We start from the raw sequence: 24,735 nt of genomic DNA, 5'->3' as shown, positions 1-24,735 counted from the left end.
AGTGTAGACCTCCGCCAAGTAGGTGATATTCCCTCCCCCTCTGCATCAGATTTTGCAGCCTGCATCACAATTTGTTTATTTGCATCACTATCATTATTAGGTTATATATGCCTTCACCATGGAGACACTGTGGTGTATTTATTTTGAATATAATATGTTTTTCTGTATTTTTCACTTTATTTTTTTCCATCACAGAACATTAATTTCAACTTTAGAATTACAACAATATTTAGCGAGTAGAACAAGACGTGCTGTCCGGCCACCAGATGGCGCTATTTTCACTGTCTTTAGAAATTGGACTTGCTGCTGAGGCTGTCAGACGATAGACTTTATTTATTATTTTATCCACTTCGCTTCAACCGATCACCACCAAAATTGTATCATCTGTTCCTTGTCCCATCATCCACCTTTCCTGAAAATTTCATCAAAATCCATTTTTGAGTTATTTTGCAGACAAACAAACAGACCAACGCCAGCGAAAATATAACCTCACAGTGTGTTATTTAAGCAATATCACACGAGAGGGAGTGATGTTGTACTGTGATATCGTCACAGCTGTGATTCAGTCGTAGGCACGAGGCCGCAGGCAACAGTTCAACAGTTCAACAGTTAAATAACAGTTAAATAAGCAAGGCTGTTTAAGAAATGTTGAAAAATGAGGACAAAATAGATCATTTAAGCATTTTATTTGTCTTCCGCCAACAAAAATAGTTCCCTCAGGACTCCGCTGTCACCGTTGCTATGTAACGCAGACATGGTGCGCCAGGCACTTACTCTTTACACACATTTATCTGCACGTTTCCATTAATTGTGCAGCCGGTGAAATAAGTCTCATGGTGACTGCATGGTGGACTGTCGCTTCACAGGCACAGCCGACTCTGCCTTCTGATCTGACAGTATGTTGCTTTTCTCCAAGTCATTGAGCTCCGCTGATGAAACACTGACAAACCTGGATGTGTGCTCAGATGGATTCAGCTTCTCCTCTCCCTCATCTTCCTCTGATGACCATTCATAGTTCAATTCAAAACTTATTTTAGGAAATAAATCCACATTTTTGGCTGTTTGACAGTGGATGAATGAATTAGCCTACAACGCAACTGCTGACCTAACTGACACTAACCGTCAGTTTTGATTTGATTGTTGATTGCAAGCAGCTGTGAGGCGGAGTGATACATACACAGTGAAATAACCGTGATGTTGTACTCCAATATCATCAAGGTTTTACTGTCTCTCGACCAATCAGATTGCAGGGCCGGAACTAACTGTTGTATAATAACCATTTATTACATTTATTAAAGTGAAAGTATTTCCTGTTTACTGACGGTTTCTTGTACCTTTATAGAGCATCGACCGTCGCTCCTGTCCCTCTGTGTAGCTGATGTTGACTCTGCTGAAGATGTTTCCGGCCGGAGGCTCGATTTCAAACACCACGCCTGTCTCTGGAGACTCCTTATAGTCCGATATGTGGACACTGCGGACAGGAAGTGGCTCTGAGGAGACAGAAGAGATCACACTTCAGACGTCTGGATTATATTACATTAAAATTATAAAAATTCACATGAAATTTTTTGCACAAACATTAAATTCTCTTAAAATCTTATTACATCTTTATTAAAAAGTAAAGTGATGAAATATAAGGGATTAAGTTTTATAGTGAATGAAACGACAATACTTTTTACCACTTAAATAAAAACAATATTCAAATACTCAAATACAGAACAACTAATTGTTAAATTAATGGATTTTAAGGCAAAAAATGTTTACATTAACCCAAAACTTTGTAATCAAATTGTAAATTAAAGGTCTAATCACAATTTAGGATTCCAATTAATCAAGTCAAGTCAAGTCAAAATTTATTTATATAGCACATTTAAAAACAACCTTGGAACTGTACAGTTCATCCAAAGAATGAATGAATAGCAAAAATCACAAAAATTGAATGAATAAACCAACGACCATGATATATTAAGGAGTTTGAAATGCATTGTCTGCACAGATTAAGGCGTTTTTAAAGGGATAGTGCACCCAAAAACTGAAAATTCAGCCATTATCTACTCACCCATATGCCGACAGAGGCCCTGGTGAAGTTTTAGAGTCCTCACATCCCTTGTGGAGATCGGCGGGTGGAGCGGCTAGCACACCTAATGGCAGACGGTGCCCCAGACTAACGTCCAAGAACACAAAACTGAATCCACAAAGTATCTCCATACTGCTCATCCGTAGTGATCCAAGTGTGCTGCAGCCCCGACATAAAAAGTTGTTTCGAAAAACGTCATGTGAACTCTGTTTTTAGCCTCACTGTAGCCTGTAGCTCTGACTGCTTCTCTGTGGAGATACTTTGTGGATTCAATTTTGTGTTCTTGGACATTAGTCTGGGGCGCCGTCTGCCATTAGGTGTGCTAGCTGCTCCACCCGCCGATCTCCACAAGGGATGTGAGGACTCTAAAACTTTACCAGGGCCTCTGTCGGCATATGGGTGAGTAGATAATGGCTGAATTTTCATTTTTGGGTGCACTATCCCTTTAAGAGGTTGAAAAATGTACCAAAGAGTTAACTGAAAAAAAAATTAATCTTTGAAATATATACATTAAGGGATGCTTTCACGTTGTTTGGACAATTTTTAAGGGATTTTTACACCTTAAGCCAAAAATAATAAAATAAAACACTTACCACAGAGCAATTAATAGATAAATCAATGCAATTTTAGGGTTAATACATTTAAGGAATTTAGTTTTAAAGTGTAAAAAAAACTAAAGTACCTAAAGTACATTAGATTAATCTTAATTTACCCATAATAACTGAACATAACCCTGAAACCCCTGAAACTTATCGGTAGCTGAAGTCCTTAACTTGTCCACTACTTTAAAGAGAAGAAATCAAATCCTTTTTTCAAATTGTAAATTTAAGGCTTAATCATATATTATATTAAGATTTTAATGTATTGTCTAACCAGTTTAAGGTATTTTTTAAAGAGGTTGAAACACTTCAAAATAGTGAAAAATTAAGGTCAATTCTCGAGGTATGACTTAAGGGATGCTTTCGTCTAGCCATTTTTAAGAGTATTCAAATTTTACCCTTAAAATTGAATTTACATTTTTAATTACTAAAAAATGAATGGGTAAATTAATGGAATTTTATGGTAAAATATTTTGAGATTTATTTTCTATGTATGTACCAACACAAGGTTTCACATTAAAATAGTATACTGCACAATTATATGAAGACAAAAGGAATTATCTTATGTTGATCATGAGTAGTTTGGTTATGAAATAAATAACTGTTTATAAAAGAATAATCGTGGATTATTTATTATGTTCCTTTTGTCTCTTCTACAATAAAACTTATATCATATTTAAGAGATTTCCAGTTTCTTACGTGTGAGCACAGACACAGTCTTGACAGGTCTGGACCAGCTCTGTCCCAGTTTAACCAGTAGCCCCACAGTGTAGCAGAGACCATGATATGACGTGTTGAACAGCAGAGGCTCACTGGTGTTCACAAACTGAACCAGGATCGGTCGAGGCTCTCCGGAGATCTGAGCGGCGTACGCTGTGGCGTTCTCCTGCAGGTCCGAACTCTCGAGCGCCACCACAATCAGTCCGTCATCGTTTACCGACAACTGGAACGCCAACACGCTCTGAAACACAAAGAAAGTGTCCGTCATGAACTGGGACATGAAGACAACAACAAAATAAATCTGTACCATTAATTCAAGAAGTCAAAAACATCTGCTGGAGTTTCAGTGTGTGGTGGGGAGTTCAAGACAAATCTCAAGTTTCAGCCTTATGTAACAAAAAGAAGATAAGGTTTGGATATTCAATATTGATCTGATAGTTGACGGTAAAGACATGTTAGGAAAAGTACAAACATCCCGACCAGGAGAGACAAAATTTGGCGGCAGCTGCACAAAAACCCTTAAATTAAAAATTTTCCTTAAGTCCAACTTTAAGTTTCCTTAAAATAAAACTGGTTGTGCTAAACACCCTTATGTCTTTTCCTTAAAGTTTCATTGAAAATGTGAAAAGTATTTATCACAATGGGAAGCAGAACTAAATATTAATCTGTCGGGAGATGAGTGGCATTCCATCTGTAGCACGCAGCAAACCTCCACCAACACCTCTAAAAGATGGAGAGACGTTTCATACTTAAGGAGAAGACCTTACATGTGACTGGCTTGATTAATGAACGAATGACTTTATTTCAAACCAAAAATAGATAAAACATAATAAAAAACAAACAAGACAAAGACAGTAGTGTCCGAAAAGGAGTAGGTAGAAGTAAAACTTAAGTGTTCCTACCCTTTCTTACATTTCTTCTGTTAACTCACATATTATTTCAACAGATTCCCAAATTTATTTACAACTAATACAAAACTATCCAGTCTATTTACCACCCAGTTAAATAAATACGTAATAAACCCAGTTTATTTACAGTCCAAGTGCCTCCCAGTGTTACAGAATAAATATGCACTTCTGTAACACAAAAAGACTCTTAGCCGCACGAACACATTTTTTTAAATTAAATTGTCACAAAACATTTTTTGAATGTTTCCCGGAAGTAGTTTATTTCTCGTTTTAAATAATTGCAGTTTTAAATTTGACCAGATCGAGAAATTTCAATGCACAAGACTTTAAAATAGGGATACACCGAATATTCGGTAACCGAATATATTCGGCCGAATATTGCAAAAAAACACACATTCGGTATTCGGTGGAATAAGTTAAAAGCAACGCCGAATAATAGCGGCGTGTTTTGATAACGCAATCAAACAGCGTGCCGTGACGCGCGGAGTAAAATGTCGGCAGTGTGGCGATCTGTCCGTCACTGCACTCGCATTTGCGACTAAAAATAGTTTTGAGCAGCAAAATAGGCTTAAATCATTCAGCACACTGTGCGAACAGCCTACAGATTTCAACCAGCAGCAGAAACGAAAGGCGAATCCCACCGATTGTGGGTTGAACGGGGGTCACAGACACAAACAGGAATGTATTCCTGTCAAATACGGCAGCCATCGGCTTACCGGAGACGGAGAATTCGGCTCCAATAATATCCTCTTCTTGGCGTGTGGACGGCCCAGAAGTACCTGAACGGCCGAGCCAGCCGAACACAGGTATGTGACGTATCAGAGGAGAAACGAGCCGTTCNNNNTGATACTACTCAGAACCATGATAGTTTCATTGGTATTGTACAGTGGGATCCAATTTTGGTACCGTGACAACACTAATCTGGAGGGGGTTCATCTGCAAAAACTAATGAAAAACTAAACAACGATATTCGGTATTCGGCCAAGCGTTTAATATTATTCGGCTTCGGCCACAAATTTTCATTTCGGTGCATCCCTACTTTAAAAACAGTGTGTTGGTGTGTTCCCTGGACCCCACACTGTGTACTGTCCTTTGAAGGATGTATAATGGTTATAAGTTGCTTTTCTAAGTGTTGACCCAAACTTCCTCACAGTAAGTCAAATAATAAGGTAAGGTAAGGTAAGGTAAGGTGAGGTGAGGTGAGGTGAGGTAAAGTAAGTTACTCAATTAATATGCAGATGAATTTTTCTCTTTCACATTTAAATGTATTATTTGTCCATAAAATGCCCAAAAAAAAAAAGTACATCTAAGAGTCCAAAGTGACAAAACCCAAAATTTTCACTTTATAAATATCGAAGGAAGGAACCCAATAAATCTTTGCATTTAACTTCAATTGACAATTCATCAATTATCAAAATGCTAATCTATTATTAATCATTTCATTTTTTATTTATTTATCATTTCAGCTCTACAAGAAACTCTTTATATTTGAGAACATATTTGTTTCATTTCTGTTCCTGAAAACAAAATAAAAAACAAACAGCAAAAAGCATAAAAAAAAAATCCATACTCTTGAAATAAAGCTCTTGATGCACCGACTTCATAATATACTTAAAAAAAAATTCTTGTAATATTTAATACATTTCCAGATGAGCAGTGAAATAATCTCCTACAGTCAGACTCATGAATCATTCAGATCCATTTAATAGACCGCACCGCCAAAAAGGTCACCTCCATCTCTCCTGCTTACAGTCTGAACACAAGAAACCACCTGGTTCACAATGGACGAGTTGTGAGTTCATGTTTTACACTGTTTGAGGTTCTGTTTCAATATATTTTTAGAAAAAAGAGATTTTCATAAAGGGCAGAAAATGTTCCCCCTCTAAAGTAATCACCTTCTCACCCTGTACACATTTTGATCAATAATAATGACGGTAATAAAAGCTTATTTAGCACACTGCATACAGCAGGTGAAAAAGAAACATTCAAAACATTGCACAAAGGATTCAATAAGTTCCTGGAAGGCTTTTAATTTGAAACATCTACAGGAAGTCTAATTAGTATAAGAGCCTGGAGTTAATTATTAATGTAAGTGATTAAGAGTTGGTGTTATTTATGTATTTGTTGTTTGAATTTTAGATATTAAGGTAGCTGATGCTTCCTACAGCTCCTTTGAACACTGTTTTTTCCCAGTTGACAGTGAACACATACGCGCATGTTTTACAACAGTCACTGAACATGACACATATGTAAACACGTCTTTTGATTCGTCACATAAAACACAAAAGATGTCTGTTCTCGTTAAAGAGTCACACGGTGACTTCTGACTGCTGAAACAATTAAGTTTATTTATCTGATCTCAGTGTGAGTTAACAGGAAGAACATGACGGCTTCCAGGAATTAAACACACCCCAGCTATCCTGGATTCTTCAGCATCGTTCTTGAATCTTTTCTTTAACGAGGACAGATTTGAGGCTCCTCATGGCCCCGTCTAATTACTGGATCTCTGCAGGATGTTGTCTGTTGAGAGCCAACACCCTTCAAACCCCCCTCACCACAGTCTGACCACGAAGGTCATCTCACTGACCTCTGCAACCAAATCACTGTTTACCCTCAGCACCGAGGAGCCTGATGGATTTTCAGTAACCACAACAGATCAGCAGTCGTTCACAGTCGTCGCTGACTAATGTCACCTGTCTGTTAGCTGGATCTGTGTATTTCTTGGGACCACTTAACTCACTTCAGGCTTCCAGAAATACCCCTTTGTCAGATTACTTCTCCAAGGTTTCACCGAATCTATGTATTTGTTGGAAATTAACCGCTCTCCGAGGTCCTCTGAGTTCTGTGTAAAAACAGTCATCACTACTACATTCCCTGAACCACACGTAGGCTTTGTGCCATTACTGAGAACATGTCCCTGTTCTCCAGTACCACCCACTGTTTCTGTGTATTTCCTGCGTGAGTCATCACTGCTATACGCACTTCACAACCCATGTGGTCTGTGTAATTGCTGTAAACAGTCATCACTTCCATACCTTCCTATACTATGCATCTACTATATGTATTTGCTGGAGGTCGTCAACACTACTGCCCTAAAACAACCCACTGGCTCTGTGTATTTACTGAAAATGTAACTTAAAATTTCCCCCGTTAAAGGGTTTTTTTGGGGAGTTTTTCCTTATCCGCTGTGAGGGTCCTAAGGACAGAGGGATGTCGTATGCTGTAAAGCCCTGTGAGGCAAAATTGATTGATTGATTGGAAATTTGCTGTATTGTAACTGGGCCGTTCATTCATACTGTTGCTGGTTATTCATTGCACCACACTCTGGGAGCGCAGAGCGTTCTCTGGGCACAGACGGAGCAGCAGAATGTCAGGTACAGTGAAATTTCAAACTGCAGCAGCTGCTCCTCTAATCCATCGATCTGATCAGATCGACTGATAATTTATCCGACCCACAACTCAAAACTCTCAAACACAAACTGCTGCTGAAGAAAAAAAAAAAGAACTCACGTAGTGTTCCGCCCGTGCTGCGTTCATGGACCCGTGAAACCTCTGAATTAAGAGAGCTGACACAAAATGGTACAAGAGGACACAGAGATTCAAATTCTGTCGGACACACTGGGTACTCTACTTTGGAAACCACACCAATCAGTTATTCTTAAAGTGAGAACCTAGGGACACAACGTTGCCACAGGATTTGTTCATTTCCATTCTTTAAATTTTAACAGTGTCTTTTAAATATTGCTAACATCATGTTAAAAATGAGTCAACATTTACATTATGTACATACTATACGGCAGCGGTTTTCAAGTCACCAGTCAACTCGACTCCAAGAGGTGGGTTTGCACAACCCTCTAATACGGTCATATACCGTCGTACACCTCGGTGAAATTTAGGAAAGTCTGAAGGTATGAAACAATAGATACCGCCCAAGCCCTATTACTTATATGTAGAAGTTACATTATAACCCTAAATATGTAATATTAACCTAATCATTTCCAGCTCTAGCAGTCAGAGATAGTGACCGTCAATAGAAAAAAGAGCTCAAAGAAATGCTGACGAACTAATGATCTAAAATTAGTCTATAGAGTGAAAGACACCCGCCTCTGGCCTTACAGATGTGTTTTAGCTGCATGTGTGATGAATATCCATCATGTGTGGTGTCATTGTTCCCAACATCACATCTGTCATCGTCCCTGATCTGCCTTAAAAACAGGACACCACACTATGAACGCACCCTGATCCACCCACTGGCCCTGTGTATTTACTGGGTTACTCATATTCCCTATTTAATGTTAAAAATCTTAAAATAAATCACATATAACCCTCTGAGACTCGTCTGTGTCAAACGACGTCCTGCAGTTTGATTGATTTTATATTCACTGCAGGCCACGATCAATAAAACACGACGTCTCTGGGAAAGTATTGATTTTAATAACTGGAGATGAATTATAGTTCTTTATCTGATATCAGCTGATCTGAGCCGCAGAGAGCTGATTTCCTGTTCAGGTGTTTTTCAGTCTGATGATATCAGCTGGTGTTTCATTAAATCTGACAGCAGGAGAGTCGACTCCTCGCTGAGCGTCGTCTGTCTGACAGGATGAAGGTGACAACATGAACTCCTGATAGGAACTCTAATAATAACTATAATAATAATAATAATAATGTGTTCTCTGAGCGGCTGATCGCAGCCTCAATCCAATGAAGAGAAATGATATCACAGGACGTCAGAGGACGTGTTGGACATGACGGTGGAAACTCACAAAAATAACAATTAAAATCCAATGATTGCATACCGATCAATTAGCTCTCGGCCCTTTGAGCAAATTATCAACGTTAACTGCAATAAATTCTCCGTCATTAGATGCTTCAGTGACACCAGTTCATTAATTTCCTGTCAATCAACCAATCAATTAATCTGCTCATTGTCTCAGCGCTCAACATAATAACTGAATCTCACAGAGAGAAACAAATTTGTCTTTAAACAAACACATCACAAGAAAACTGTTTGATGATAACAAAATATTCACAAGAAAAGAAAACATTTTGAAAATGCAATCAAGTCACAATTACAAGAAAGCGTTCTCATAATCACACAAACTCAGTCTACTATAAATCAATAGACAACAATCATAATAATGAGAAAATAAAACACCATAATTCATGCTTAAACCCATCACTTTAAGGGAAATTTCGGTTTATTTCAACCTGTCTCCTATCGTCCTAAATTTGTTTCAAGTGACTAGTGACATAAAAATAATAGTTAGCATGTTAGCCGTTAGCCTAGATACAGCCGGGGCGCACAGTAGTGTCAGACCTGTTAAAACGTAAGTGAACGGGCATACTTCAAGGCCGCGCTTTGGAAAGCAGAGCTAGATGGTAAACAAACATGGCAGCACACCGGTAAGGTAAGACAACACGTTTACATGTCGTTTTCTATATGTTCTCTGACATTTATCCTAACGATATGAGGCGGTCTTTGTGGAAAAAAAGCTTGTTTAGTGGACTAACTTTGCACTTGAAGGTTGCCCGTTCACTTACGTTTTAACAGGTCTGACGCTACTATGCACCCCGGCTGTATCTAGGCTAACGGCTAACATGCTAACTATTATTTTTATGTCACTAGTCACTTGAAACAAATTTAGGACGATAGGAGACAGGTTGAAATAAACCGAAATTTCCCTTTAAGGGTCACCAGGTTTGAACTCTGATTTTCCAGCTAACAACAAACAACACGTAAATATGACTGGTCCAATCCTAATCTCGAAACCATGAACTCTCAGAGACTTAAAAGAGTGCCACAGAAATGAGTCCCAGAATCCAGACATGAGTTCACATTTTTCCCCCATCTTGATGTCAATGGATTTTTGGGATGGGGTTTTGGTTAGATGCCTGAGAAAAGATCTGTGGTTAACAAACTTAAGAGACTTTAATGATTTGTTTTATGACATAGAACATGTCAGTAAATAACCATCTAGTGAGTTTTGAAGCTTTTATGTGTGTAGTTGCTAGCAGGTGGCTAAACGAGACTACAGTAGGTCGCCATGACGACCACTGCTTTACAGTCGTACTATGGAGGCAACGTTAAGACATGCAACCGTGGTGTAGTTCGTTTACAGCCTAACGTTAGCTTTTTACTCCTGGCGACTGCATGTAGGCTTCATCATCAAATCATAGCGTGACGTTAATTTGTGAAGATTATATTGTATCATAAACATTTGTTTGCCACAGAGCTTACTTGCGTCAATAATCCAAAATCCAATGGAAAAATCCCATTGGATTTTTGACGAGGGAACCAGGGCGATGCTAACTTCCATATCAACCTGTTCTCTATTTCAGAACTACTTTATTATTCCAGAAATTTGCTATTAGTTGTATCATGTGTTACAGCATTATACCTGTTTCAAGGTATACGGTGATATAAAAGTTATAATATTGTGTATATTTGCTTATCTATGATATTAACAACAAAGATCACCTGGATTGAGAATCTCCCCTTTACTTTAGTTATTTTCAAAGGGGAGATTTTTTACACGTACTTTCATTAAAAATGGTTTCAGTTTGAGTAATAAAACTTTTGTTTAACCAACAATTATTCCTTAAGGGTCATTCTGACTGGTAATAATATAAATTCTGTAATAGACGGGTGATCAATCATACTGTGAAAATCTCGTACCATTGCAATGCTAGTCGTAAATCGCATAACCTGGACTTAGCAAAGGGTTTGAGGAGTTCTTATTTGCCTTTTTTTTTTTACTTCTTTAAAAGAAAAGACTATTAAGCGAGTGACTGTGTGATCTGAACATTTACTTGCTGTTGTCAAAACAGCATCATTAAGGTGTTGGGGTTGGTCCCTCCATATTTGTTTACCATTTGTTGTTATTTTACCTTTCTGGCCTTCCCCTGGTAACCCTGTGCTTTATTGTCAGAACGCAATGCATTGTGGGTAATTTCCTAGGGCAAAGTCTGCAAAAATACAGACTTACGGAAAGTGTGCACAAAGGATTTAAAATTAAGGATGCATGATATTGGATTTTTTGCCGATATCCGATATGCCGATATATCCTCCTGAGACCCTGTGACCTCACATGAGGACATCACATTTTGGGTCTACTTGACCTTATACTTCATTCTACTTAAACTTAGACCTGTTGTCCTCGTTCATGGACACTTTTTTGTGCCATCTAGTGGTAGTAAGAGCACAGTACACTAATCCATGTAAAAACAAGATGGCAGCCATCTCTGCCAAGTCAGTCTGCAGCTGATCCTGGCACAAAAGTGGACAAGGTCCAAAACCTGATCACGTTATGGTTGAAACTTGTTTATTTGTGATTAATAATGGTTGTAGTTTGATATGGCAACAAATTTGACCAACTTTAGCAACACTAACAAGATAAGGCACTGTTAATTAGGAAGTACTCCTTTGAGGTCACTGGGACATTGATACTGGAAACCAATGATGTGCTGATTCCAATTTTCATTTTGAAACCAATATCAGCCGATATCAATGAGGTGCCGATATTATCATGCGTCCCTACTCAAAATGTCTGCGAGAGAGCTCTCATGCAGTTGATTTGACTGTGTGACAGCCCGAAGCCAATGTGGACTTATCTTAAACCCTGTGAGTGTGGACACTGACATTAGGCCACAGACCTGGAGTTGTTCTAAGTTGTATTTCTTCTCCTCTGATCGAGCTCGGCTACCAGTTTACCTCTACTTCCAGTCTTTGTGCTAAGCTAGGCTAACAACGTTTTGATGTTACAGTCGGAATATTTGGAAGCAGGAGTTTTGTGTATTGTACAGTCATTTCCAGGGAGATTAAAGGGAGTGTTGTTAGTGGATTAAAGTATTTGTCATATCAGTAACAAACACATGAAACCCATGAACACATTATGAAACCAAACAAAGAGTTTTTTTTATCAACTCTTCCTCTGTAGATCAGGAGATAATCCATCTGCAGAGATTCTGACCCACTTTTCTAATCTGACTGTCACATAGTGAAACCCAGCAAACGTGCTGCAGAGACGCATGCTGGGAGTGATCACAAAAACATCACCACGAGGACGTTTAGGAATGTGAAATATTCTCTCTCAGAGCACATCATATGGACTCAGGGTTTGGTCTCTATACTACATGTGTGAGGGTGAAGACAGCCGAGGGTGAAGACATGATACACACTCTGAATTTCTCTTTTGTTCGTTCTCGTCACACAGAAAAACACACTGTTACACGAGTTGACCTAAATCCTGAAAATATATTTCTGTCAACAGATAAACTTGGTGATTTATCTGTTTGTGAGCTCCGTGTCGGGACACAGTGTGGACACGACAACAGAAACCAATGCTATGACAGCAAAAAAGGCTGTTAAAGTTTGAATTCTAACTGTAAAATTAAATCTGAATTCATGTGGTTAGGATTCTCTGTCTTTACAATCGGCCCCAATAACCTCAAATCATGCCTTTCCTCCATCTTTTATAGATTGTGTATTTACAATTTGGACTACCCTGGGCATCAAATCAATCAAAGACCTACATATAACACTTTTGCTTCTTTTCAACAGTTATCTGGAAAATCTGCCCTACCTCAACAACACCTCTTTAGAGATCTAAAAGACTCATAGTTTTGTCAGCAGCAGATTTCCTTAGTTTCCTAAATTGCCACTTGATTCACCTTTGGACACATTCCTTGAGCCAGTATCCACCCTGAAAGGAATGATGTCATCTATATGTGCTCGAATTCATTCCCTGCGGCCAATCTCTCTAAACTGAAGTGAATGTGGAGAGAGGAGATTCCTGAGGAACCTTGGGAGGGTGTCCATGATAAAGTACACACATCATTTATCTGTGCATCTATAGTACACCACACCCATTTCACGAAGGGTGAAATGGGTGTTCTATTAGTTATTATTAACATATTCAAGAGATTCATCCTTCAAAAAGCTAGAGGCATGGACAGGCTATACGATGCTTGTTAAGGTTGCTTAGCAACCTCCGACGCAACCTGCAGCCGAGCTCTTGAAAGCTGGCTCAAAAAGGCACAAGAGTAGCGCCCAGCGCCTGACCTTGTGTATTCCAGGCGGTTTAAGACGCAGCATGTGTGCGGCCCCTAATGTCCAGGGCTGGTACCTGCGGTTATTCCACAGGCTAGTTAATAACATGTCGGGCAGGAAATCCAAAGTGTGGGATCATTTTGAGAAGGTGAAGGACGAACCCAAGGTGATATGTAAACTCATCTTCATTGGTCGACTACAAACATGACGTATCATCTGAAACATGGAAGTAGCTACATGCCCATTAGCCCACAGCGTCATTAACAGGCGGCTCGCTCAGTGTGTGACGTGCACTTGTAGATAAAATATAGGCCTATATTAATGAAGGTTCATTAGTACGGTTTTGTATTTCTCTGTAATGTAGCACAGTGTTAACAATGTTACTGATACTATTCTCTCTCACACCTTCAACTCAAACCACCAAAATATATCATTTAATAATTACATTCATATCAGAAACATGCAGGCGACTAGTTGACTGATGGCCCTAAATGATGACTATTGGTCGACTAGGAAAATTCTTAGTTGATGTTAATGAAGTTAAATTTTCAATATATTGCGCAGCCCTATTATAAAGTGGCTTTTATTATTAGTGGTGGAGTCCGCCACCCCCAGGCTGGATTTAATTTTGTTACCAATTTGTTATCATGGTAACAAGGATATTACCGTAAGACTGTGACCTTTGTAGATTCTGGTCTAGAGTGTGAAGCTCACTGTGCCGTAGCAACAGTAACTAAGGGGCTTAGTGAAGCGTCAACTGCATGAGTTGAATGTTAAACTGAAATTTGACTCTGTGGCAACTGTTTCCATCAACTAATACAATTAATTGTTAATTTGTCATGTCATCAAAAGTATGTACAATTTGTAGTATACAGAATTAAATAAAAATAAAAGCCATCATCTGAATAAAATTATTCTTACAGCTTCACTAAACCGCCAAAAGACACGTAAATTGTCTTCACAATGGCTGATAAAACTCCTGGTATTCTTTCTTTTCCTCAGAGTGACGCCTCCATCACTGTAAAACCCTCTGACAATGATCTCAGCCCATAAAGCTTCGCCTCTTTCAACAACACCTCTCCATATTTTATTTTTTATGGTTTCAGTTGCCTTTTTCTTTCAGGTGCGCTGATGACAAACATCTCAGTACCTCTTCAGTCTCTCTGTCTCTGTAAAGGTTGCTGATTCTTGCTCACGCTCATAAAGTCCTGTACTCTCCTCTGCTGGCCTTTAAAAATGCCGAGCCGCCACTCTGCTTTAATTACCGTGCAGTGGTATTTGGAGAGAGATGTGAAGTGAGACAGAAGGAGGAGGTGAGGTGTGTTACTGACATATTTACTAGCTCTAAAGAAACAGATGGCAGTAGGAGAGTTAACTGATAAAATCAAGTGGTTAGTTGACTTTATTTGTGGAGAGAACGCTGCTTTCTGCTGAGGTTTTTCTCTTCATTGTAAAGGAAAAGTGTGGCATTATTTAATCATTAGGTTGTTGTCAACAAAAGCCATGAAAACACCTAAGTCAACAATGCACTGACAGATTTGGTGTACCCAAAGGCTCGATTCTGGGTCCTGTTCTTTTCTATATTTACTTTGGTCACAAAATAAGCAGATATGATGGATTTTTTTTATTGTCCAGGTGATACGCAATTATATCTTCCTGCCAACCCGGGTGATGCTAGTCTGGTTGCTCTCAAATATTGCTTTAAGGAGATTAAGTATAAATTGTTTTGCAATTTTTGTCTGGCTCAATGAGAACAACTGCACATCTCAGCTGAACCAAACGATGCTGCAGCCCTAAACTCCATTACTACCTGTCTTTTGGCAATAAACAATGGATGAGCAATAATTTCTTGAAGTTAAATGAAGACAAAACTGAAATCCTGCAATAACAAAAAGAGAAATGCTGCTAAATTATCTGGGGAATTTAACTCCCTGAATTAAATCTGAGGTGACAAGTCTTGGAGTGATCCTTGATTCAGATCTAAGCATCAAGTCCCACATTAACAAGGTGACGAAAACAGAATTTTTCCACCTCAGAAACGGAAACATCGCTAAGGTACAACCATTTCTAAATAAAAAAGATAAAGAGAAATTGATCATGGCAACTTGACTACTATAACGCACTTTTACTGGCCTCCCAAAAAACAACACTGACAGACTTCAGCTACTCAAAACTCTGCAGCTGTTAACCAGAACCAAGAGGAGAGAGCACATCAGGCTAGTCTGAGCTGCTCCTCTACTGTTTATCAAACAGGAGGAAACACTGCATGTATTGGGGACTATTTTCAGCAGCAGATTAATCCACACTGGGTGCTCTGGTGAGTATTCACGGCTCCATTGTAGTAAACACTGTAATAAAAGACACCTACTGCTCAGTGAGCGGTGGGTCAGAGGTGAAGGACGGATATCTTGTAGAAATATAAACAGACTCTTTCAGACGTCGTCCTGAGGGGCTCGGCTCACACAGAGAAAAAAAAAAATCCATACCGATTCATTCAATTCATGGCTGCTCCGTTGTCGCCATGGCAACAGAGATGAAAGGAGAAACACATTTGGGGTAGGAGGAGATGCTTATTATGTCTGTCTGATTCCAGGATTACCATGGACACAGTGGAGAGCAGGGAGCCTCCGGGGCAGCGGGGACTGTATGCTAATGTTATCCTCCACCCGTAAACTGTTTATTCACAGGTTCATTAGAGCTGCGAGTGATACGCAAGGAAACCAGAATATATTCGCATGATCTGAGAGAATTTATACAGACAATAAAATAAAATCTAAGACAAAAAATCCTACGTTTACTTTAGAGCAGACAAAAGACAGCTTTATGGTATCCTGGTATTACAAAATAATTATTGGTACTATCAGTAAGGATGACCCTTAAAGAATGAAAACAGAAGGGTTATTGTGGTTGAACAGATGTTTTATTTCTATAACTGAAACTTGAAACCATTTTTTAAAGGAAGTATGTGTAAAAAGTCGGTATGATGACCGTCAGTTTTCATGTTTGGATATACCTTGAAATCAGTATACCGCTGCAACCCTTGTCACGACAGCGATAATGTCAGAAAAAACAGGTACCTGCTGAAATAAAACAAAACATAACTTGAAATCTAGAAAAAATAGGGAGTGCTGCACCAGGTTAAGGCTATGTTGTAGTTAGTACTAAAAAAAAATCAGGTACTCTTCAAGGATGGGGGAAAGAGTCACTTAAAAACACATATTGTTTTTCGTCCTTGTATATATCTTATATTTTTCAGTTTCTGCCACTTTGTGTGCAGGTTTGTCACAATATATCAATTCTGATTTTATTTCCTTGTTGTTTCCTTTCTGTTTATTTGGCATTGAACCTTTTTTCTTGTTACTAAACATGTTAATTATTTATAGTATACATTTACGTCATTTGCAATTTCTGTCAATGTGTTATTTTGTCTAGTGGGGCTACACCAATATATATTAGCTCTTAAACTGCACACCTGTTTCCAATGCATTATCCACCCTGATGAAGACTCTCTAGTCGAAACGTGTTGGTTTATCCATATATTAATAAAGGATTTTTAACTACCGTCAGGGTGCCTCGGATGCATTTTTGGACTGCCTATCTGTGCTGCAGGGCTGTCAAAATTGCTCAAAAATGACGTTCGAATATTCCTTCTAAAAATAACTCATAGGTTCGAACCATTTGAATATTTTCTTTTTTCACATTATGTCCACAAGAGTGCAAACTAATACAAGGAAACATACTTGTATATGTATTAATACAAGGAAACATAACTACTTGTAGGTATTTTTATTTCAACATAAACGTCTTTGAAAACATTTACATACCTACACATTAAAACACATAAAACAATTATCTATAACATTACGTTATAAATGACCGCGGACCTCTCGCTCGCCCCCCCTCTCTGACCCGTGGCCACACCGCCCATGGAAGCACTGTGAATAGCCTCGAAGCGCTGGACCGTGGCCGGCTCGCGCCCTGCAGCGATCATTTTGGCGTCTGGTCTATTTTCTGTGCGAGCCACGAGCGAATGTGTCAAGCCGGGTGACGGAGTCAACAGCTGGGAGCAGAACCGCTTGTTGACCAGCGTGGAGAAATGCGCGTCTGATGTGAACGGAAATGCTCCAGCTCGCGCGGGAATTACGGTGCGCTGCGCTTAGCAGCACTTCTGCGTTCAGTGCAGCGGCCCAGACCAGCACCCACTCGCAAAGAGGACAGCTGCAGTGTTTTTTTTTCTCCACAATCGAATATCAATTTTCACATTCGAAGGTCCATTTTTTTTTTCAAATTCGAATTTAAATTCAAATTTAGAATATTCGTTGACAACCCCACTGTGCTGTGGACCTTTACACTGAGAAAATCTTTTTAAAATGTACCATCTTAACTAGTTTCTAAAGTTGGCCTGAAATTTAAATTCCTGTCTCTTTTGGTGTAGGAAAATACAAATTATATTGAAACTACAGCACATTTTTCTATTTATCAAAAGACGATAAAAGTGTTTCACAAAAAAGAGACATGGTTTGAGGCTTTCAACCACATCTTTTTTTGTTCTTAACAAGAAAATAAAGGATTTTTATGGATTTAAGGATTACTCAATATATACTCTGTATCAATAAAACAGAGACCGACGATCTTACTAACAAAGCAAAACAACATCTATCTCTGTAGGGATCCTTTCTTTAATGTTGTCGGACACTTATAATAACAATCTGAGCCTGTCAGTGACAAAAACAAACACTTTAAATGGACATAAAGTGACGGTGTGAACATGCCCTGAGTGGTTACATTGGAGCTTGTTCATAAGTTCATAAATGGTTTTCCTTCTTTTTAGACACAAAAACGAGACGAAATAGGGTCCAGTTTGGAAAACACCCAACTTGCCCCATAAGTACCGTACTTGAGTAACTGTACTGTACTTTGCAGCACTGAAAGCGACTAAATGGAGCTTCAGAAATCTTCATTCTTAATCTGTAAAGTAAGAAATGAAAACCAACATTATCCTCATGAGGACACACACACACACACAGGCGTGTTTCAGCTCTGCTGATGAATGAATGGAGTATCTGACCCTGTGAATGAGCAGAGAGTGGGGTGGGGTGGGGTGGGGGGGTGGGNGGACCTCTGACAGCGCCAACCAGGAGAGGACGGGGACCTCCAGAGTCCATTAGACTATGAATGAGCCTGAGCGGGTCCACACTGACTGCATGTTACAGCACTCCTCTGTCCTACTTCAGGGCTCGCTGACAGCAGAGCGACACTACGGCTAAACGTTCACTCTTCTCAATGAGGTTTGGTGAGACGGACGTCATGTGGTTTTCTACACAAAGCAGAGCTGAGCAGTCGATCATCTGCTGTAAAATCTAATGACATGAACACACCACTTGCTCAAACATCAGTCACCGAAATTAAGTTTGGCCCAGTTTTGTATATAAGTCGGAGAGTAAACTTCAACACTCACATAAATCAATAAGTTGAATAAAAGACTGAGCTCACAACATGTAGTCTTGTTTGCAGAGCTACAACTGAACAGCAGTTGTGCTCAGATTTCTTATTGAAAGAAAAAAACAACTCCATGTTGTTTTTGTGAACACATTTTTCACAGTCGTGTCTTTCAGCTGATTAAAAGCAGTGCAACAAACACTACTCAGTGAAGCCTGGTGAGGGTCAGGAGGTGTTTTCTGGTGACAGACTTCATTTCCTCAGGCTTTACAATACATGACTGACAGCTCTCTCTTTCATTTAGCAAACAATGTGACCTCCTCTCACGATCTCACCACCTCCTTGAACGTCAAATCTTTCCTAAACTAACCTTAAAAATCAAGTTTGGCCAAAAAAGAGGAAAAAATTAAAATGAACACCTCACGGTTGTCTACCTCCATGAACCAGTCGCAGTTACAGTTTATATTCATGTCTGTCCAGACTCATCTGTCGCCATGACAGTAGACAGTGCTTCAAATATTGATGCTGCTGAAGCTACAAATTCTGAGACAGAGATGACAGTAGAGAAGACAGTAGATGCAAAAGATCTACACAATCAGCACAGTTTCAAGATTAGAGTCACTGATTCAGTATCTGACCAAATGTCTCCCCTTCTGTTCCTGAGATATGACACTGAGTGATTATGCAGAACATTATGATGTCACAGTGAAGCTGACCTTTGAGCTTTTAAATCTAATATGTCTTCAGTTCATCATTTTATCCGGTTAGATATTTGAGTGAATGTGACGGCCAAAAACATGTTTTGTGGGGTCACACGAGTCCAAGTGGACGTTTGTGCCACATTTGAAGAGATTTTTGAGATAGTGCATTCATGGGAATTTCTACATTCTTTAACCACATCTCAGTTTACTCAGTTGAAGGCCAGATTGAAGAGAGAATTAAGGCTGCTTTCACACCTGCCCTGTTTGGTTCGGTTCAATCGAACTCAAGTTCATTTGCCCCCTCAGTGCGGTTCGTTTGGGCACCAAAACAACCGGACCGAGACCTTCTTCTGGTTACAAAGGAACTCTGGTGCGGTTGGTTTGTGGTGAGAAGGTGTTCCGACCTGGATGTGAAGCAACTGCAGTCACATGACACATTGTTTGGGTTAAACATGAGCATGTTACAGTCCTGGAGGATTATTAATGTGCACCTCCTCCTGTACTGCCTTAATATGCACATTCAGCACATCCAATGCATCAAAACATTGTTTTCTAGTTGGAGCCGCGCCTCGTTTTCAAACTGTATGGTTTGACTAAAATGAACAATGACAGCAATATAGTCCACGATGAGCAGCGCTAAAATCAACCTGCGTAGTTGTCCCTCCATTGTGACATTAGAAAGTGTCACATTTATCTTGCAAGTGTACTCTTCTTCAACGTTTGCTTTACTTCCTGGATTTTTCCCACATGGAAATTCTGACCAATCAAGAGCAGCTTTCTCACACAAGGCATTTGATCTGGTCCTCTTGTAAATGCTGCCGTGAGAACACGAACCAACTCTAGGCAATTATACAACTTTGGAACAACATGAGTCCCTGATTCAGACCAGAGGAGACGACTCTAGGTCTGAAAGCACCTTAAGGCCCAATCCCAATACCCCCCTTACCCACTATCCCTTAGCCCTTGGCCCTACCCTATTGCCCACAACCCCTTGGCCCTTGAAATGAAGCAACGAGGGGTAGGCCCACAACCCCTTGGCCCTTGAAATGAAGCAACGAGGGGTAGGGATTGAAATCTTTCCCTAGGAATTGGGACGCCACTCACTACGTCACCGCGTCAGTTACGTTCACGCATACATAACTATTTTAAACAGGAAGCTGCGAGCCATCTACATTTCCAACCAGCATCTACAATGGAGTAAGCTGCGAGCCATCTACATTTCCAACCAGCATCTACAATGGAGTCTCCGGTTGAGTTGAGCGTTTGGCGCATTCATCATGCTTCATTTGATGAACGACAGACGACAGGGGACTTCTGCTAGCTAGCTAACCAGCTAACATTACGAGGCAGCATAGTTATACTAGCTGGCCTGTTATCGTACTGTGAAAAATTAGACAATTTTGCAGAACAGGACAGATGACAGACGCCAGATAGTGTGAGCTAGCTAGCTAGCTAGCTAGCTAAAAGCAACCTGACGACGGTAACGTTAGCTATGTATGAACTTTTTTCCCCGTCTCTTGCTCAGTGGTAGCCATGGCGACGTCTATCCCTCGCTGGCAAGTCAGCAACTGAAATCCCTCGCTCAGAAGGGCTAGTTTCATACCCACTACCCTTCGTTATGCCCCCTACCCCTACACGCAAAAAGGAATTGGGACACCACTACCCCTCGCGGGAACGCACAAATGTAGGGGAATGGGGGCTTTTTTTTTTTTGACTGTCCAAAAGGTGTTTGCTTAAAACAAATTTAATTTCTGCTAGATTTCTTGTTACTGTTAGTGTCAGCGCTATTACACATCACATAAAAATAACATAAATGTAAGTAAGTAAGTAAATCTTTATTCATATAGCACCATTCACAGCTCGTATTTGTAGTAAACAAATAAATCTTTAAGGTCGGTTTCAAGGTTCCTGGTTTTTGTCTTTTGTTCTAATGAAGTCAAACAATAGCTATTAAAACATCTGTACTGTAAAGGCAGTAATCTTCCTAATCCTGCTGTAAGCCTCTTAACACCACTGTTAGGTGTCACTCAGCAGCATTATAATTTATTAAGTACAAAATCTGTGTGAATAAAAGCTTCACGTCCTCCGGAGAGAGGTTAAAAACATACAGACGATCACACAGCTGTGTAACGTAGCTGATATTCCAACACACAGACAGTTTAAAAAGTGCTGTGTGGATTATCACTGTCAGGGTTAATCCCCATATGTGAAAGTGCACTAATAATCTGGGGATATAATCAATGAGGTCTGGTGAGTTAACAGACGGAGGGAAGCGGTCCCAGTGAGGCTGCGATTAGAGGCGAGGATCGCATGAGAGCCAGAGTTTAATCAGAGTGAATTAGACACGCAGGAGAAAACACTGAGTTTATTCTTCAGACTGCTGCCTGGATACCAACACACACACACACACACACACACACACACACACACACACAAATAGATGATGTTTCACTGACTGAACAAAGTTACACAACTAAACTGTGGAGCTTCACCAGAGAGTATTCAGCTACAGCAGAGAGCTGGGTTCACCACGTGTTAGCTTAGCTTAGCACAAAGACAGGAAGCAGGGAGGAAACTGTTCACACCAGCAAAAATAAAAAGAAATGTTGAAAGCCAATGTGCCAGACAAAGTACAAATTGAATTTCCCCTCGGGGATTAATAAAGTATATAAATTAAAAATTAAATTAAAAAATTAAAAATTAAAAAATCAGTATCATCATATCATCTGTGTTCAGCTGCAGAAGCACCACAAAACCACTGCCTACGATCTGCAGTGATAGTGTCTGATCTTTTTCCGTGAACAACTCTGTCAGGAAATCACACTAATTATCTACTATGAACAAGATGTAAAATATTAGATATGATATAATGTACTTGATTATTACCCCATGCTATCTAAACAGAAAACGAGACACAGCACAATCACTTGCTGACCAGTGCTGACAAATGCACCTCTGGTGTAAACTTCTGACGGGAAGCTGCACAGTACCTGACAACGGGTGCACGTCTGTCACATGTCACAACATGTGACTGAATTTTCAGATGGATCATTACAGACCGAATATTTAAGATGTCTCCCATGTTCAAATTCTGTTCACTGGATTTTTGAGGCCAATCTCAGTATATGTCTGCCTAAAATTTTGGTAATGGTCCCTTAAATTGGTGACCCATACAAACCAGGTGGCCCCCTTCCTTGTGGTGCTGTGTGGCCGCAACCCAATCTCATTCTGAAGTCGCTGAAATCTGGCACTTCGGCAGTGACTTGCTGCGTCAGACACTGGCGAAAAGAGCCGTCGTTTAACGTTGGCATGATATGTGGTAGGGATGCTGCGATACAACTTTTTCACTTTCGACCCGATACCGATCCGATACCAGCGCATATTTCTATCTCTCTGTTCTGACCAATAGGTTCACTTTTTTTAGTATTTATTTTGTAATGTGGAATAATAGAAAAGGCTTGATCAAGTGCTATTACTCAAAATGAGAATAACATAGTTCCCGAGATGAATAGTCCACAACAGTAGGTTATTATGACAAAACTTGAGCCATTAATTAGATATTTAAATTGTTACACGTTTATACGTTTAATACACGTTTTGCATTCGGCTGTTCCGTCTTTTTCGCTTTTCAGAAGGAAGTACTGCCACACCGCTGACATTTTTTTCAACTATCCACGCTGTTTTTCACCCGGTTGTTGTTATCACGTGACCTCCCCCTCCCGTTCTCCTCTCTTCTTCATGTGTTACAATGAAGTGCTGGATGGAAAAGCTGGAGCGGATTTGTGGAATGGAGTGCTAGTATCGCAGTGCTAGTATCGCACTTTTCCCCTGCAGTGCAATCCGATCCACGTTTTTTGGCTGGATCGCAGCATATTTTCGATCCGCAAGCAGCATCCCTAATATGTGGCTGGTCGCCATAGTAGTTTAACAGCGCTCGGCGGCAGCGGCGGGGGAAACGCAGCAGATCAGGAACGAAAGTTAAGGCAGCAGAAGTCCGAATAGGGCGGACAGGAGGGGTGGTGGATGGGTCCATCAAACAGCCACCTTCACCTGAGAAAACGGTGTTCGTGTTCTGTAAGTTCATAAAGCCAAACCCTGTTGGTTTTTCCTAAACCTAACCAAGGGTCAATTTGCTGCGTTGTATTGACGTAGTGCTTTTATTTTGAAAGAAGACAATGCATGTAACAGGCTGAAGTTGACACGGCGTCCCAGAACGTCAACAACCAACACACCCAGGGCACCTTGCACGTCGTATGTGAATGAGGAAAGTCCATGACCCTTTACCTTATGTCTAGGATTTGAGTATTGTGGCACTGCATTATGGAGTCCAAGGAGCTTTTTTTTTTTTATTGGTCAGGCTCAACTATATTTAACACGCAAACAATAATAGGGCTCTCAATATTCATCTCAGTATTCGTCAAACAGAACGTCTCCAAGCTGAAATGAAGCTCTGAGATGTCAGAGAAGTGTGAAGTGAACTCTGATCTCATAAAACTGAGTGAACTGTTTCTGTTTTTACGTCCACGACACCTCTGAGGACATGAAAATAAAGTTCTGTTGACGCTGCAGTTTTTCCACCTTCACTGACAACCTCCTCAGCACAAACAGCCTTAATGAATGAAAACAGGGAGATAATTAAGGAATAATGCTGCTGATGAGCCCCCATCCCTCCACCCTCCACCCTCCTCTGGCATTTAATCAAAGTAAACTAAGAGGACTGAGTGGCGGCCTGTTGACAGCAGCTCCCTCCTTCCAAACAGAAAACAAAAAGCCTTCATCAGGGAGCCCACCAGTGACAATGGCTGCTTATCCAACCTCCCACTGCCTTGTCCTCCACTTCCACCACCTCCACCACAGTGATAAAACAAGGACCTGAGTCACCAGTAGAGAGATGACAGGAGACAGACATTTAAAACATCCTGCACAGGAAGCCATGAGCTAATCAATAACTTCTCTTAACTGATCGACATTTAAGACATCATCACAGCCGCTCCGATCAGTCAGGGTCCAGATCAGACGGATCGTCATTACAGATGACTCGGGGGGGCTGAGGCGGTACACAGAGCCTCGTTTCTACCAAACACTTCTAATACAGTTCCCTTAGAATCCATACGTAACCTGTACGGACACGTACCTAACACCTCATCTCCACATAGCTCTGTGTAAGTATGTGCGTCAACCAAAAGTCCATTCTTTCCTACGAGACCCATTGTGATCTCTGTGTGATGATTTCTTCTTGACC

The 24,735-nt window shown here is 40.1% G+C and overlaps 1 protein-coding gene across 4 annotated transcripts in view; it reads right to left on the bottom strand.

Annotated features, from left to right (window-relative positions):
• The window catches only part of ptpro (protein tyrosine phosphatase receptor type O), a 201,047-nt gene that overhangs the window by 46,315 nt on the left and 129,997 nt on the right, over nucleotides 1–24,735 (bottom strand). For 3 of the 4 annotated variants that reach the window (XM_050036266.1, XM_050036267.1, XM_050036268.1), the window contains exons 2-3: nucleotides 3,376–3,637; nucleotides 1,335–1,490 (exon numbers count right to left, since the gene is read on the bottom strand). The exons of the other annotated variant lie outside the window; for it this stretch is intronic. In XM_050036266.1, coding sequence (XP_049892223.1) covers nucleotides 1,335–1,490; nucleotides 3,376–3,637 — 418 coding nt within the window. The remainder of the gene's footprint in view (nucleotides 1–1,334; nucleotides 1,491–3,375; nucleotides 3,638–24,735) is intronic. 4 annotated transcript variants of the gene reach the window in all.

This window comes from Epinephelus moara, chromosome 23 (genome assembly GCF_006386435.1).
Source record: "Epinephelus moara isolate mb chromosome 23, YSFRI_EMoa_1.0, whole genome shotgun sequence".
NCBI lineage: Eukaryota > Metazoa > Chordata > Actinopteri > Perciformes > Serranidae > Epinephelus > Epinephelus moara.
The sequence above is the reverse complement of the archived record's forward strand: the minus strand, read 5'-3'. Positions and strand labels throughout refer to the sequence as shown.